The sequence below is a fragment of the Pinus tabuliformis genome, chromosome 5_2 (assembly GCF_031772625.1).
Source record: "Pinus tabuliformis cultivar Carrire ecotype Pingquan chromosome 5_2, CPIR1, whole genome shotgun sequence".
Classification (NCBI taxonomy): Eukaryota; Viridiplantae; Streptophyta; class Pinopsida; order Pinales; family Pinaceae; genus Pinus; species Pinus tabuliformis.
This window is the reverse complement of record NC_142306.1, coordinates 573501703-573519133: the sequence shown is the minus strand read 5'-3', so window position 1 is coordinate 573519133 and position 17431 is coordinate 573501703. Positions and strand designations below refer to the sequence as shown.

General features: G+C 36.5%; 1 protein-coding gene across 1 annotated transcript in view; it reads left to right on the top strand.

Moving 5' to 3' along the window:
• LOC149160278 (ABC transporter I family member 10-like) overlaps positions 1-17431 on the top strand; it is a 165946-nt gene that overhangs the window by 104535 nt on the left and 43980 nt on the right. Inside the window, exons 4-5 of the mRNA XM_089436681.1 lie at positions 11975-12100; positions 12232-12354. Of these exons, the coding sequence (XP_089292807.1) occupies positions 11975-12100; positions 12232-12354 (249 nt within the window). The remainder of the gene's footprint in view (positions 1-11974; positions 12101-12231; positions 12355-17431) is intronic.

The window sequence follows — 17431 nt, the reverse complement described above, 5'->3', positions numbered from 1 at the left end:
ACCCATACCTCACATTTGCACTATTAACCCCTGCATTAAGTGGAGGTGTGTGATGAGCATACATAGAATTGACACCTCCTCTGGTAGGAATAAGGCAAGTGGGTAAACCCCCATTTTGATAGTGAGGCACTTGAATGTTTATGAGGTCTTGGAATAATGGTGTATTATCTGCAATATTGTCCAATGTGTTTGACATAATCCTGGTTTCATCAGCTGTGCTTGCATCATTGTCAACCATATTGGTCATCCCTTGTTCCTTTTCAAGCATTTGTTTAGCCTTTCTTGATTCCTTTTCTTGTCTTGCCATTTGTTTTTGTTGGTCCTTCTCTTTCCTTGCTTTATCTCTTTCAAGCCTTTCATCTGCTCGACGTTGTGCTGCAACAATCCTTGTTGCCTTCTTCTCCTTGGCTAGATCCTTCTTTTTCTGTTTTAATTCTTGAATTTCAAATTTCTTTTTTTTTTCAGACTCAACTAATAGGTTTATATAGTCTTTTGAGGTGAGTAACTGTGAACTTTAGCCCAAACGAAGACTACCCGGTGTTCCTTGCTTTTTTTCATTGACACTCTCTCTACTGGTAGCTTTAGGAACCGACCAAGTAACTTCTCCACCCCTCCCACCTACATGTCATTGCTTGGTACTTCCCTTTCAATATCTGAGACAACTGATTGAACTATATTGTTATCTTCATTTGATGCCTCATTATGTGCTTCATCTTCTTCCATTGATCTATTGTCCACAAAAAATGAACAATTTCATTGTTCAATTTTGCTGGTTGTGAAGGGATGTTCATGCTTTGTTCATTGGTCCTGGAGACACTATGTTTGTTCAAATTAATCATGGCTTCTGCCAGCCATGATGGTGGGGTTACTTGGCTTGGCAATGTCAATTGGTCATTGTTGCTTCCTAGTGCAATATCAACGATGTCATTTTCAAATACATCTTCATTGTCAACTGCATGTTCAATAATGTCATTAACAATATCAGCAACAGAAGTTTCTTGTTCTTGAGTTGGTAGAACGAGCTCCATGTTACTGTGAATTTGTTCATGATTAGACTGTGTTTCACATACATGTTCACCATCATCACCATATAAGTGTCCTTGAGAGAGGGAAATCATATTACCAGCTGCAACCACATCATCCTGTTCATCTACTTCTTGCACTTCAACACCTGTTTGGACATGCCCTTCTTCTGACCATCCACATGAAACGCCTGGTTACAACCAGTATGATGCATAAGAGCATCATAATTCAGTGGCCAAATTCTTGTCCTCCTAAAGCCAACCTTGATATTTGATGGTGTTAGAGCCCTTTTAAACGCTTTACTTGCAAGCTCTGCTAGCTCGAACCTTTTCACCTCAACCCTTGGATTCTTTGCCATCCATGCAACATGCTCTGACCTGAAATAGTTCTTGAAAGGGCCAAACACACTAACATCAAGGGGTTGCAATTTGTGAGTGGTATGAGTGGGAAATTTGTGAGTTTGATGCCCAAATTGTTTGCTTCCTCAATTGTTTGTACAACCATGTGGCTTCCATGGCCATCTAATATCAATAGGTGTTTGTTATTAGGTGAGACACCAGCTGATACAGATGCATCAAAGTGACAAAGCCAATTTAAAAAAGGTTCTTTAGTCATCCATGCACGGGGATGTGCAACCATGCATGCACATGGTTCATAGTTTTGTATATAGTTTTTCAATTGATTTTTACCTTTGAATAGATAAAATTCTGGGATTGAAGTACCAATTGCATTGACACAACATAGAATAGTTATCCACTCCCTGCTCTTAGGCAAAATCTTTGGCACGTTTTGGCTCCCTCTCTTAGCAATTACCTGCATGCCACAATGCCTTCCTGCTCGTAAACTTGTTTCATCACAGTTCCATATATGGTCTGCACCATAAGAATGTTTATTGTAAGCACTAGAAAGAGTGTCATAAGACTTACATACAACTGCAGGGCACAAATTTAATGTTCTGTCTCTGTCAAGGCCCTCAGCTGTACGCAATACAAGGTCTGGATGGCTATTTTTAAACCCAAACCACCATGATTTACCAGGGAACCCATATTTGAATGGGTTTGGCCTCCTTTGATAGATTTGAGCAACTGTGGATTTGAGTCGTATCAGCTCTAGCCCATGTCCCAATTGGGCCATCTCTTTATCAACCACCTCTGATTCCTCTTCAGTCATAACTGTAAGAGGCCCTCTACGTTTTGTATGAGTCAACCCATTTATCCAATAATGTATTGATGAGGGAGGAATACCATGTTTTTTTGCAGATGCTTGAACTGAATATCCATTAAACTCTATGTCGTCAATTGCAACTAACATTTCTTCTTTTTTCCAACCTCTTATAGCGCTGATCTTTTTAGTTGAACTTGCCCCTTGGACTGTTGTTGACAGTGGTTCTGTGGGTGATGGTGTGACAACATCAACGTCAGTCGCATGGTCATCCTCAACAACGTTGCTTGGAGCATTGTTGACATTCACATCACCTGTCTTGTCCTCATTTGACGAAGGGCATCGCAGCTGGGCACCCCTTGTCACTCTCCTGCCACTTCTCCTTGTACAAGCAACATAATTAACTCTTGCCATAGATGCAACTACCTGCAGAATTATTGCATGCATTTAGTTAAGAATATTTGAAAATTATGCTTTCATACAAGCCAAAAATATTTCTGCTTTATTATAGGCAATTATCAACATGTATGTTAGTATCCTTGAAAAATCAAATCTACAGAATGAATTTGTTGTATGTCTTCAAAATTATCAATGATTGTTGTTTTGATAACTTGTTTTTACACTTTAAATACCATGACTATATTTGTACTTGGAAAACAAGCCTTCCATAAACTTTTGCATTGCTTGTTTTCTTTGGCGCTATCCTGGTTCCTTTTCTGGTTAAGATGTTGATCTGGTAGTTACTATTGTTTGAATTAATTTGTTTAGCCTCATGTTTGTCATTATTGTTATTCGTAGTGACCACAAACATCCTAGGTTTGGATTGGGAAGACATGGTAATTTTGCAAGTTGTTTGGCTGTTGAGCATAGCCTTAGCTGTGTTCTTGGACCTAGTTATAAAGTGCATTGCCTTACTGTTGTTTCAATTAAATTTCATTCTTAAATCTTGAAAACTATAAAGTCTCCATTTAAAATTTGACAGTTTTGGAGACACTCACAGACATCCTAGGAATTTTAACTAAACAAAGTGATCTTTTTGGTTAAGATGTTGATCTAGTTTAGTTCTTTTTTATAAACTGTTATTTGAATTAAATTGTTTAACCTCATGTTTGTCAATATTGTTTAGTTTCATTAGGTCTCTAAGTGCCAAGATCTGAACAATATTTATATTTTTTCTTCGAGACAAGAACTCTAGATTTGACAATGCAAGTGCATCCACAAAAATGTTAACCTGCATAGATATATGAATTACATCATAAGATATATACGAAAGCCTTTTTGACACTTTGATTCAAATGGGATCCTGTTCATAACTTATTTTTCTCCTCCATTACCTTCTTCTTGCAGTTAGTTTATTTTTAGGTTGCATGACAAATGATTCAATGTTGCACTGTTTTCATTCCTTTTGATATCATTATCATGTCTGCCTCTACTCACATATTTGCATGCTTTTAGTATTGAATTTGCCCAAAAGATTGTTTGGGTTTATACATTCTTGTCATCTGAGTAGACCCATCTATTTATTGTTGACTGTAATGCTTCATAAACTTCTGCATTGCTTGTTTTCCCTGGGTTTCCACCTTCTTCTGTTACTGAGTAGACCCCTCTACTTATTATTCACTGTAATGCTTCATAAAATTTTGCATTGCTTGTTTTCTTTGGCGCTATCCTTGAATTCTCATTTGGGTTTTTTGGCAACTTAGAGACCTAATGTCAATACTCTTGTTATTCCTATAGATAACACTCTTCAGATATGAAGGAAGCCCTAGGAGGAATTTTAACTATAAAAAGTGACACCTAGTTCCTTTTTTCAATTTTGGTTAAGATGTTGATCTGGGAGTTAATGTTGTTTGAATTAATTTGTTTAGCCTCATGTTTGTCATTATTGTTATTCATAGTGAACATAGACATCCTAGGTTTGGATTGGGAAGACATGGTAATTTTGCAAGTTGTTTGGCTGCTGAGGGTAGCCTTAGCTGTGTTCTTGGACCTAGTTATAAAGTGCATTGCCTTATTGTTGTTTCAATTAAATTTAATCCTTAAATCTTGAAAACTGTAAAGTCTCCATTTAAAGTCTAACACTTTTGGAGACACTCACAGACATCCTAGGAATTTCAACTAAACAAAGTGATCTTTCTAGTTAAGATGTTGATTTGGTTTAGTTCTTTTTTATAAACTGTTATTTGAATTAAATTGTTTAGCCTCATGTTTGTCAATATTGTTTAGTTTCATTAGGTCTCTAAGTACCAAGATCTGAACAATATTTATATTTTTTCTTCGAGACAAGAACTCTAGATCCGAAAATGCAAGAGCATCCACAAAAATGCCAACCTGCATAGATATATGAATTACATCATAAGATATATACGAAAGCCTTTTTGACACTTTGATTCAAATGGGATCCTGTTCATAACTTATTTTTCTCCTCCATTACCTTCTTCTTGCAGTTAGTTTATTTTTAGGTTGCATGACAGATGATTCAATGTTGCACCGTTTTCATTCCTTTTGATATCATTATCATGTATGCCTCTACTCACATATTTGCATGCTTTTAGTATTGAATTTGCCCAAAAGATCGTTTGGGTTTCTACATTCTTGTCATCTGAGCAGACCCATCTATTTATTGTTGACTGTAATGCTTCATAAACTTCTGCATTGCTTGTTTTCCTTGGGTTTCCACCTTCTGGTATTATGAGCAGACCCCTCTACTTATTGTTGACTGTAATGTTTCATAAACTTTTGCATTGCTTGTTTTCTTTGGCGCTATCCTTGAATTCTCATTTGGGTTCTTTGGCAACTTAGAGACCTAATGTCAATACTCTTGTTATTCCTATAGATAACACTCTTCAGACATGAAGGAAGCTCTAGGAGGAATTTCAACTATAAAAAGTGACACCTAGTTCCTTTTCTAGTTAAGATGTTGATCTGGATTGTCTATCACACGTTGATTTTTGGACTTATTTTTGCTTAAGAAAAGAGTTTAATGAAATATTTATTTTCAATAAAAAAAGAAATAAACGCCCGTGGTTTGAGAATTATAATATGTAGTTGTCAATTCAATTTAAAGTTTATCTCCACGAGTTCTGTTCTTTTTCATCTGTAGCTAGCCATACTAGCCAATACTCTGCATTATAGTTGTGTTATATTTTCCAATCAACTTTTAAATGATTCATAATATAGAAAAATAAATATTTTCATGAAAATAAACTGTAAGAAAACTAAAATAAACACTGTGAGAAATGAAAATAAAACTGTAAGAAAAATGTGCTGTAATTGAAATAACTAACCTGAATATATTATCAAATGTTCTGTGATGGTTTGTCTCCAGGGCTGGTGAATAGTTTGAATGTTAAACATGCAACTTCAGTAGTGGTTGAACTTTTATAGTTTTTTGCACTTGGATTTAATTGGTGGCAAGGATGGACATGGATTGCAATGACTTCATTTTGAATGTGTGATCTGGATTGATTTGGATGTCATTTATTGAAGTTATTGGGTTGAGTGTCATTTATTGAACACAATGGGTTTAAATGTTGACCAACACAGCAATTATGGCTGACATACATTCACTTTTATTATGTGTAGGTATGGATATGCATTTGGGATACATAGCTTCAGTTCTGATGAGTGGGGGTTGAAGTGACTGCTACTTTGTACTTCTGGAATAGACCATTTTGGAAGGATTTATGGTTTTATCTGTTTTCTAGTTGGGTCAATAAAATACTATTTATGGACAGTTGTGGGCCCAATCAATGTTTTGGGAAATTTTGGACATAAATTAAAAGATATTTGCATTTAATGTTATTTATTTTTATTTAAATATTGATTGCACATCTCTCAATTTCTGGTGGTTTGGTGGGACCTGTACTATATCTATTACTGGTCCCTGCACAACATTAGACATCTCTCCCCTACATATCTAGGATTTTATATCACAACAATACCTACTAGGTAGACCCAAGACACAAACATCAATATATTAAAGTTAGACATATAACAATTTAGACCAGACTATGGTTTTGATAAGACAAATGAATATATACCTAGGGTTTCATTCCTAGGATTTTATTATGACTAATCAAAGTTTTAGCTTATAAACCCTAAATTACCAAACCATAAAGATCTAAGGTTTCATTTAGACATTAATAACAAACCCTAAAGGACTAGGGTTTCTAGCATAACAATACCAAAATCCTAAACATAAAATGAATAGGTTTTCTAGATTTCATCAACCACCCTTGGAGGATTAGGGTTTCATAATCAATATTGACCAATGTTGCATGAAGCAGGGACGAAACGGGGACGTTTTTTGGAAGCGGGGACGCAGAAGCGTCATTTTCCAAAAATCTAGGAAGTGAAGCATCTGCGGAAGCGTCTGCTATATATATATATATTTTTATATTTTTTTGCATTTATACTCAAAACAAACATCCCAAATACCAAATTAGTTGTAGAAGACATGAAAACATGCATATTTTTGCATAAATCAAGATAGATATAACATCCATTGTACATTAATGATTAATTATTCGAGCATCAACCATCTAGAATCTAGATTCTTCTCCTCTTGTCTAGCCTTTGCCTCTACCTTGATTGTCTAGGGATATTAGTCAACATTGCCCAATTTTGAACAAACTACCTAATTCAAGACTTAAAATATGGTAGAAAAAGCTTAACATGCTTGATTGATGATTTTGACTTGATTGAAAGGTAATTTTTTGTCAACAATTAACACCACCAACACTAGGGTACATATAGGGCTTGGTGCTCTTGATTAAATGCTAATCGCATACCTTCATACTTGATATAATCTAATGAAATGCCACAATCCCATTGATCCTGAATTCCGGAAAACTGTTAAGTCTGCTAAATTTTGAATAGGATATGAAATTCTATTTTCTCCATATGAAGTCCAATGAGGCTGGACCACTCTCAAACATCCTGAGTCATTTCATGGTAATGTTAAAAATTTAAGTAAAAGGATGAAAATGAAAAATAAAGGAGCATGTCACTTTTACTTTAAGAATTTAACATTACCATGAGGGAGCATCTGCTATATTTATATTTTTTTATATTTTTTTTTCCGTCATTCCTCACCCTAACCCAAGGTGGACCCACCCCCAATATGCAAACTCACCTAAAATTAAAAAAAAATCGATTTTTCTAAACAGCGTGGCGCCTTTTCTGGAAGCATGTACGGAACCATATGGGAACCGTACGATTCGTCCTCCGAAGTGCCGTGCTTCGTACGATCGAAGCGCCGTACAAAGTGCGCTTCGGAGATTCGGAAGCGCGATTTAGAGGGATGCTTCCGGAATTTCCAGGAAGTGTCCAAAACAGGCGGAACCGCACTTCCGAATTTTGGAGTCGCGCTTCCAGGGACGCTTCCTGTACGAATCCGTATGGGACGCGCTTCGGGCATTAGATCCCCGAGGGGGGGGGGACGTTTCCTGCAACATTGATATTGACACACCCTTTGGTTAGGGTTTGATAGAGAAACTTTTAGGGTTCCATAAGAAAGATCAAACTATAATGAAGGTAGATTCAATCTAATGATTAATCACCCAAACAAGGATCTCTTACGATTCAAAACCCTAGACATAATGATGTTAGTAATGTAAAGTAAATTTTCAAAGAAGAATGATAGTACCTTTTATGTGGAGAGAATTTTATAACAAAGTTTATAGTCTAAGGCATACCTTGAGTTGTTTCTTAACAAACCTTGTAGAACATCAATCCTTGAAGAGATTTCTTTGTAGTAGAACTTCTTCCATGCTTCAAGTTTGTCCTTTGAAGTCTTCTTCATAACCTTGAGCATTCAACAGACTTTCCTAACCAGGAAAAATATAAAGAAAGAGGTTATTAGTTTACAACACAAGCATATTTTGATATGAGAGAGAAACCAAACATAAAAGAGGAGACAAGGAATAAGATACTTATCTTTTGGTAAAATGGTGAAGGCTCCCTCTTAATCCAATCTTTGAGGGATACCTACAACTTTTCAAAAATAATTCAAAAATGTCCTAACACAACATGTTAGACCTTAAAATTTTAGAAATCAAAACATAAAGGAAATTCAGAACTTAGAATAGAAGATCAAGGGAGGATATGTGAAAGGGAGGACTTAGTAGTATAAGTCCTTGACTTCTAGATCTTTTTTAGTCTTGTTCTTCTTAGATGGAGCTTCATTGGTGACATTTGCTTGATCCTTATTTCGCTTCTTATTTCTTGGATTTTCAAGACAATGACTCTTGTAATGACCCATTTTGTGGCAATTGTAGCATTCGACTTTGGATAGGTCCATTTTCTTCTTTGGTCCTTTGAACTTCTTGAAGGTTACTTTCTTCTTGTGATGAGCATAATAGGTATTCAAGGTGTTTTCTTTTTCATCCTCCTTGTTGTTTACCATTGATAGTCTAGCTTTTTCTTGACTACATGCATTCCACATTTGTTTAAATGTTGGAGTATCCTTCAACTGTTAAGTCTTGATGCAAAGGAACTCCAAGATTTAGGTAGTCCTAGAAGGGTAGTAATTACGAGCTCCTTTTCTGGGACAACTTCGTCTATTGCTTGGAGTTCATCTCTGATTCTAGATATCCTTATAAGATATGATGGAACAATATCATCATTTGTCATCGTAACAATTCTTAGTTCATTCTTGCGGCTTGCTATTTGACCAATGTTCTTGATACTTGGAGAGAGCCTCATACATTTCTTGTGCGGAATTTATGTTGGATATGTATGGAATTAGGTTGTCCTTAACTCCATCAACTATTAGGTTCATAGCCAATATTTCAATTTCTCTAAACTTTGCTTTCTCTGCATCACTTGATTCATCTGTAGGCTTCTTGACATTTCCTTCAACGAGATCCAAAACTTTGTTCTTCTTGAGAATGAGGTCTATCATCTTTTTCTAGGCCCTGTAATTGGAGGCTCCTTCTAGTTTGTTTTCTCCCTTCATTGAGTTAGACATGGTTCCTGTAGATAATAGGTTTGACTCCTTACGTGATCCCCTTTTAATGACCTTCTTCTTGATCTCCTTTTTCCTCAATAGATCCTTTGACCTACCTTTTTCCTTCTTTTTCACCTTAGCTCTGATTCCATGTTAGAAAATTAGAAAGGTAGAAAGATTTTCTTTAGTTGATAATAACTTGTGATATCTTTGAATTATTTATATCTTTCTTATGTTCCTTTTCATCTTTTAGTTCATCAAGCAATTACCAAAATTAAAATGCAAAGATCAGGGACACCAGATGTAGGCGGACAACCAGGGCTAAAATCTCTATATAGGGGAAAACCCAGTCAAGAACTCTTCCTTCAGTTATTCAAATTGAGATGGAACAAGAGCCTAGACCAATAGATCTCCTCCTCCATCATGTCACCCTTCCAAGATGTAGTAGCCTCTTCTTATCTAGTAGCTTCAGCCCAACAACAATCCAACAATTCGACTTTCTAGCTGCAGAATTTCGATCCCATGCAACAAAATTTCAGCCTCCCAGTTACTGTAGAATTTCGGCCCCCTTCCAGCAGCTGCACAACTTCACACGTGTGGGAAAGAGAGAAAATTTTAACTTTTATGTTTGAAAGGGTCGTCCTTCTTTGCTATCCTTCTTCTCTTTCTGCCTTGAATTTCGCACCTTTTCTTGACCTAGTAACTAGAGATCGAACTTGTTGTGTGTGAGTGATAAATGAGTTTGAGTTGCTGCCTTTATATAGTGATTTTGCTGCCCAGTTTTAGGTCGACTTGTCCAGTTTTGAGGCTGACTTGGTGGAGTAGGCCTAGAAAACCTAAAATATAACAATAAATTTCTTGTTTGACAAATAAATCCCAAGAAGGGTTTCTTACATTATGACATGGAAAAGGACACTTGACATAAACCCTAGAAGCCTTCAATGGAGGCTTAGACCTAAAAACAATTGACCCAAGCATGAAACCCATGCTTTAATAAGTCAATTTTAATAATACTAAAATTTCTTTGTCAATTGTCTCTCTTTTGACAAATACATTATATTGTGACTTGAATACAATTATGAAGACCGAACCTAGTTATATTCTTCAATAGTCTTTAAATCAACAACAAAGGGAACAAGAAGATCCTTTATGGATTCAATAATGATCCTTTGTGCCCTCACTTCTCCCTTCTTGTATTTTGCTAACTCTTGAGTCTTCTTTGTCTGGTACAACAACTTCACCAAGAACATATTCCATGACTTCAATTTCTGTGAGCACCAAGTCAATCCTCTTCTTCCGTGCTATGAAGTTTGCTGATCCAACAAGTTTGTCGCTTTCCTTGCAAAATGTAGCCATATGATTTATAGGTTGAGACATAGAAGATAATATGATACTTGTCAATCAAGGGTCCTCCTTCTTGATGCTTTCAAAGCCTTCAAAAAGATTTCAAAGAGCCTTCAAGACAGATAGTATCCTTCCTTTCTTTAATGAGAACTTCATCCTTCTTTAAGATGATGAGGTCTTCAATGAAAGCTTAATGTAGTAACCCTCCTTCTAGGTCAATTGGTCTCCTTCTTCTTTCCTTCTGTCTTTTAGCAAATGATTCCTCTTGACAATTAGTCCCTTCTTATGTCAACAAGATGATCTTCAAGCTGCCTTCTCTTTCTTCACCTTAGCTTTGAAAACATGTTGGAGAATCTACTAGGGAAGCTATTTAAACCATTTCTCCTTAACCTTAATAATTGCTTGTGATCTTAGTTGTCTTCATATGTTTCTTTATTAGATCTTTTCATCAAACAATTATCAAGAGCAAAAACAATAAAGACAATAAACACAAGAAGTAGGCTCCAAGCTAGGGCAAAACCCTTCCAAGGGTAAAATCCAGAAAGAATCTCTTCTCTTCTAATAGAATCTGCTTCAAATGAGAAAACCAAGACCCAAATTCCTAGACCGAGTTCTCCTCCAAGCACCAAGTCAGCCTTCCAAGAATCTCTTCCAAGTAGGTTAAAGATCAACCAAGTCAATAAGGGTCAATCCTCCTTCAACCTGCTTCAAATCTTAGCTTCGACCCCTAGCTCGGATCTGCAATCTCCACTTGCAACTCTTGGCCCCGCAATAGCTGCAAAAACCCTAATTTTCGCATGTGTGGACACAAATAGAGAAAATTTCGGATTTCATTCCTTTGCTTGGTCTTTCTTCTTGTCTTCTAGTCTTTTGCTCTTCTTTTCTTGCTTCTCTTGCTTCAGATTGAACTTGTTTCTTTTGCAGATCAAATGTGTGTCAACTGAGGTCGAAACTGCTTGTATATATATGCCTTTCATGAGGTCGAATAGCCTCTTCTAGGCTGTCTTGTCACTGGTAGGGTTGACTTGTGCTTAGAGGCTCATATTGACTTTCTAGACTTAAAACAATATCTTTTACATGTTACAACTTTGCCCAATAGGTTCTTATACAAATGATAAAGACTCTTTTGACTCAAGAAAAATATTCTTTTGACTTGACAAACCCTAGGGGCATGAAATGCATGCTTGACCTAGTGGACCAATACAAATAGAGCATGAAACCCATGCTTGAAAATAATATTTTTCTTCTTCTTTTGTTTGTAACATAAGATATATATAATGACATGAGTGCAATGACAATTATGAAGACTGAAACTAGTTACATTTTCCAACACATCGTTCCATATATCTAGCCCCATTTAAACCAAAGTTGCCACAAGTTTCTTGATTCAGCTTTGACATTTGGATGTATTTGTATGTTACAGCTCTATTTGTTTATCTTCTGCTGAAATATTGATGATTGTTTATTCAAACATTATATGTGCATTGTGGACAGGTTGTGATGCCGACAGTAGAAGCAGATGTTGCTTTTGGTCTTGGACAGTTTGATCTTACTGAAGGTGAAGTCAGAAATCGAGTGACCAAAGCTTTAGAGGCAGTAGGCATGGTAGAATACGTGCAAGTATGGTTTGGATTCCTTTGTAATTTAGTGGATAGTTGGCCAGATGGGTTTGAAGCTTTTTAATGATCTCTGTTGCATCTCATTTGAAGTTTGTATTGTTACTTACTATGCATCAGTTCCTCCATATGCAGAGACCAATCCAAACTCTAAGTGGTGGTCAGAAGCAAAGGGTTGCTATTGCTGGTGCATTGGCTGAAGCAAGCAAAGTGCTTCTTTTGGATGAGCTAACAACATTCTTAGATGAGATGGACCAGGTACAAATTGAATGTCTGTTCTCAGATCTAGAAGATCCTTTTTGCTATTGAACTTATAAGTCAATAACATTCAGCTCTAAGCTTCCTTTGTTATTCAGTAGTGGTTCATGTGACAATTTCAAATCAATGTTCATTTAAAGGTTTTTAGACAAATTTCTCGTGCATGCAAAATACATTCTAAACACACAACTGGGCAATGGACTCTTTGGGATCTATCACCTTGTGTAGCTTTAATTTGCCATAATTTCATGATGCAAATGGATATCATTCTCCGATTTTGATGGAACTGACATATATATATATATATATATATATATATATATATATATAGATAGATATAGATATATGTGCCACTATTGTGGATTTGTCTCCCTTTTCCTTGCAGCTATAAGTTGACACACACACAAATATATATGGAAAATGAACAAGCTATTTTCAATGAAAACTATTCAGAGTTTAAGGGAATTCGGCTATGCATTCTTATACTAGGAACCTTGCCTGAGACAGTGAAACATGGTCAGCACCATGACTCTTATGTATCAAAAGTCACACTTGGATAGTGCCATTTGATTTTGATTGCCATTACTCATGACTAAAGTCCATGCATGGTCCCAGCTCACTAATATATATATGTGTGTGTGTGTGTGTGCCACTATTTTGGATTTGTCTCCCTTTTCCTTGCAGCTATAAGTTGACACACACAAAAATATATATGGCAAATGAACAAGCTATTTTCAATGAAACCTATTCAGAGTTTAAGGGAATACGGCTATGCATTCTTATACTAGGAACCTTCCTGAGACAGTATAACATGGCCAGCACCAAGACTCTTATGTATCAAAAGTCACACTTGGATAGTGCCATTTGATTTTGATTGCCATTACTCTTGACTAAAGTCCATGCATGGTTCCAGCTCACTAATCTATGGCTTCACTGACTTAGCATGTCTATCATGATTCATCATTTGCTCTTATTTAATGAAAGTGAAAAATCAAAAGAATGGATTGTATCTGAGGCATGCATCAATTGCGTTGGGAATTAGCATTTCCTAGACTCTACAGTTAATAGATTTAAGCGTCAACCCATTGAATCTAATATATTCCAGAAAAAACGCTTAATATAATTTATCATATTCTCATTTGTTTTCTACCAAAAGAAAGAAATCTTGACCTTCTGGTGTTGTATATCATATTTTATTGTTTCTATATACAATTTTTTTTGTCTCTTCTTGTTTGAATAATTTGCTTATCGTGTTCTATTAGTACAAAATATAGTACATGCGTTTAATACAAAAAATCAGGCTGTGAATGCAGTCTCTACCAGCCTAAGCTGATAATCAAGCAACTAGATCAACTACTAAAATGTTGCTGTGCAGGGCTGAAATAATATGTGTTTACCTATGTTGGACTGGTTTTTGGGATGGGGGAACGACAAGGATGGGGCAACGTGTCCCTGGGATGGCTAGAGTGCACCCCCAAACTTTTCAGGGAACACCAATAACTAATATATATATATATATATATAAAAATTTAGAATTCACTAATAACATTTATAGTTGCTTCAAGCTTGTGAGTAGAACAGGCTATATTATATAGTAATATGCACAACGCTTGCTGTTGAATAATGTAACTAAGTTTGGTCTTCATAACTGTTTAATTGTCAAAAGAAATTTTATTATTACTAAAATGACTTATTAAAGCATGGGTTTCATGCTTGGGTCATTATTTTCTAGGTCAAAGTCCCCATTGAGGACTTCTAGGTTTTATCTAGAGTCATTAGAGTCATTGTCCATTTTATTAGACCCTTCTTGGGCTTTTGTATCATGCAAAAAGAAATATTTTCGAGTAAAATAAGTCATTTGTCACCTCTACACCAAGTTGGCCCGCCTTTGATGAAGTCGGCTTACATTAGGGCAATTTGATCCAAAAAAGAGGCTATATATAGAAGAGCAGTTCGATTCATTTGAAGCATCACTCACTTAAGTTCGATACATAACAAGGAGAAGTAGAAAAGTACGAAGTTGCAAAAGAAGGAAGAGGAATGCAGGAAAAGCCTAAATCGAAGTTTTGGGCTATCTTTCTCTCACATGTGCGAAGTTACTGGACTACTGCTAGGGTCAAAATTCTAGATTCTACTGCAGGTCGAAGTTTTGCTGCTAGGGAGGTCGAAATTCTGCTGCTGCAGGGTCGAAGTTCTAGGTCAAAGTTGCTTCTGGAAGGTTCTCATCTGAAAAGGAAGGAATGACTGACTTGGTGATTGGAGGAACTCTGTGTCTAAGTCAAGGAGTCTTGGATTATCTCATGTTGTCTTTGAAACTACTGAAGGAAGAGTTATGATTGGGTTTTCCCCTTATAAGGGTTTTGCCCTCGCTGTCTGCCTACATCTTGTGTTTCTTGTTCTTGTGATCTTCATATACACATAAATTGGTAATTGCTTGATGAAACATAATATAATAAAGAAGTAAAAGAAGCCAACATAATTCACAATTAATTATCAAGAAGAGGAATTAAACCCTAATTACTACTAGCATTGATTTCTCAACATGGTTTCAAAGCTAGAGTCAACGAAGATTGTGTTGAAGAAAGTGTAACTAGGTTCGGTCTTCATAATGACACATTCCAATGTAAATGATGTAAAATTGTATCTAGCAAAATATATTTGTAAATTTGAGTCATGGGTTTCATGCTCAAAAATGTATTTGTTTTAGTAGCTCTCATTATGAGCTCTAGGCTAGGTAATAGGTTTGTGTCATTGATGTAAATGTTTACACTTGAAAATGTACAATGTATGACTCCAAGATCAAGGGCAGAATCATGTGACAATTCTCCTTCAAAGGCAGATCAAAAGGTTAGCAAATGACCCCTCCAAACGAGCTCAAAAAGGAAGCAATGTATTTTTTCGGTATAAATATATATTTATATTTATAAATGATCATGTCGGCTTCAAGTCGGTTAAGAGACAGGTTATGTCGGCTTGATAGAGAGCCCTAATACACTATAAATACAAGCCTCTCCTCACTCATTCGAACACACAATTATCACAAGATCATTCGGTCTACAATTGATGCGAAGGAGACTGTGCTTGGGTGCGAAGAAAAGGAGACAAAGGTAGCTGCAAAGAAGTCTATCCATAGCCGCAGAGAAGTCTGTCCATAGCCGCAGAAGTCTGTCCATAACCGCAGGAAGGACTGTCTCACGTGCGAGGTTGGGGCATCACTTTGTCTGTCCTCAATATCAAAGAAAATGCTCGGTCTTGAGTCCAGTTGAAAGGTAGATCCATGCGAAGAAGGTTGACCATTGAAACGAGGGTTTAGGAGGGCTAGAAGAGCCCTAAACCCCTCTCACGTACGAAGGTGCAGATCTGGATTAGGGCTGAATTACAGTCCTAAGGTCTCTTGATGATAAAGGCTGGTTCTAGGCCTAAAGAGCTCGGTCATTGGGCTAGAAGATAGCTCCAAGCACAATGAGGAAGAGGAAGACCTTGAAGAGCAAAAGGGTCATTCACACGTGGAAGAAAAGTGTCATCTTCAGGTCTGCAACTAAGATTTCTGAGCAGTCCATTCCAGGAAGCAGATCTCATTGTCTCAAGACAGCGTTGAGGAGATCCACTAAGCTAGTGAACCATCTTGAGCAAGGGAAGCTTGAAGGACGAAGAAGAAGGAAGGAGGAAGCCAGTCCATCCATTCATGACAGCAGATCTGATCCATGTAACAACAGACTTACAGTAGCAGTATGATCTAGCCTTGATCTTGGAGTCACATTGGTAAGAAGAGTCTTGTATTGGTCTTGGAAATTTTTGTCAAGTGAAGATATCATAAGAAGAATTACTGTGGGTTTTTCCTCTCAGATTTGGAGAAGTTTTTGCCCTGGCAGCTGCCTATATCTTGTGTCACTGTTCTTTTATTTGTCATGCATGATAGCTAGTTGATGAAGCTAACAATATCTAACATATAAAAGATCTTGTTTGAATAAATCTAAAGGCAAATTTACTTCACAAGCAGTTATCAAGATAGAGAAATCATTAACTAAATACAAGCCCTTAGATTTCTCAACAGAATGGAGATCACTTTGTTGACTTGAAAGGAAAGGTTACTCCCTCTATGATAAGATATTTGAAGATGGGATTCAATATTGCAGGAATCTGGATTAAAAGAATCATCTACAACTTATCTAATAAGGTCAAAAGGAAAGGGTTCTTGGCTGCACTCACAGGTTCACTCAATGACGACAACGCATGGATCATCGATATTGAAGCATCAAGACATTTGACAGGAGAAAGTAAACAACTTCACACTCTATCAAAAGAACCATCTTCTCATGCAGTGGAGTTGGGAGTCAACAACAGTTATGCAGTCAAGGGCATGGGATCAACTTCATTGAAGTTGGAAAATGGAGCAAAGATGCACCTCAACAATATACTCTATGTTCTAGGTTTGAAAAAGAATTCGCTTTCAATTTCTTGTTTAGAAGACAAAGGGGATATAATTGCTTTTGTAGATGGTAAAATTCTGGTTTGGGGAAAAGATTCAAGCATTGATAAAGCAAGGGTTATTGGAATACATGAAAGAAGTTTATATAGAGTCTTAACACCATCTCCTCGAGCCCTAGTTCACATGGAGATCAATCCCATCGAACTATGGCATAGAAGATATGGATATTTACATTATAAGGTCATCCTCTCTCTTAATCAAATGGTAAATGACATCCCCAATATCAGAGAAGATTGTGAAGGAATATGTATGTTGCGAAATCTAGGGCATTAGCATTAGGTGATTTCTCTTCGATTAGTAACTGCTTGTGAATGCTTTTTACTTCTTTAGATTAGAATCTTCTTCTTCTTAGATTATTAGTGTTCTTCTTCATCAAACAATAACCAATACATGAACATAAATAGACAAGAGACACAGAATGTAGGCTATCAGCTAGTTCCAAAACCTCTCACTCTTGGGAGGAAAACCCGCACAAATTCTTCTTATAGAGATTCCAATTGACGAATACCAAGACCAAGACCCTTGACCTATTAGCCACTCCAAGACCAAGACACTAGATCTCTTGACTGTCTTCTGCTCCTTTCTTCC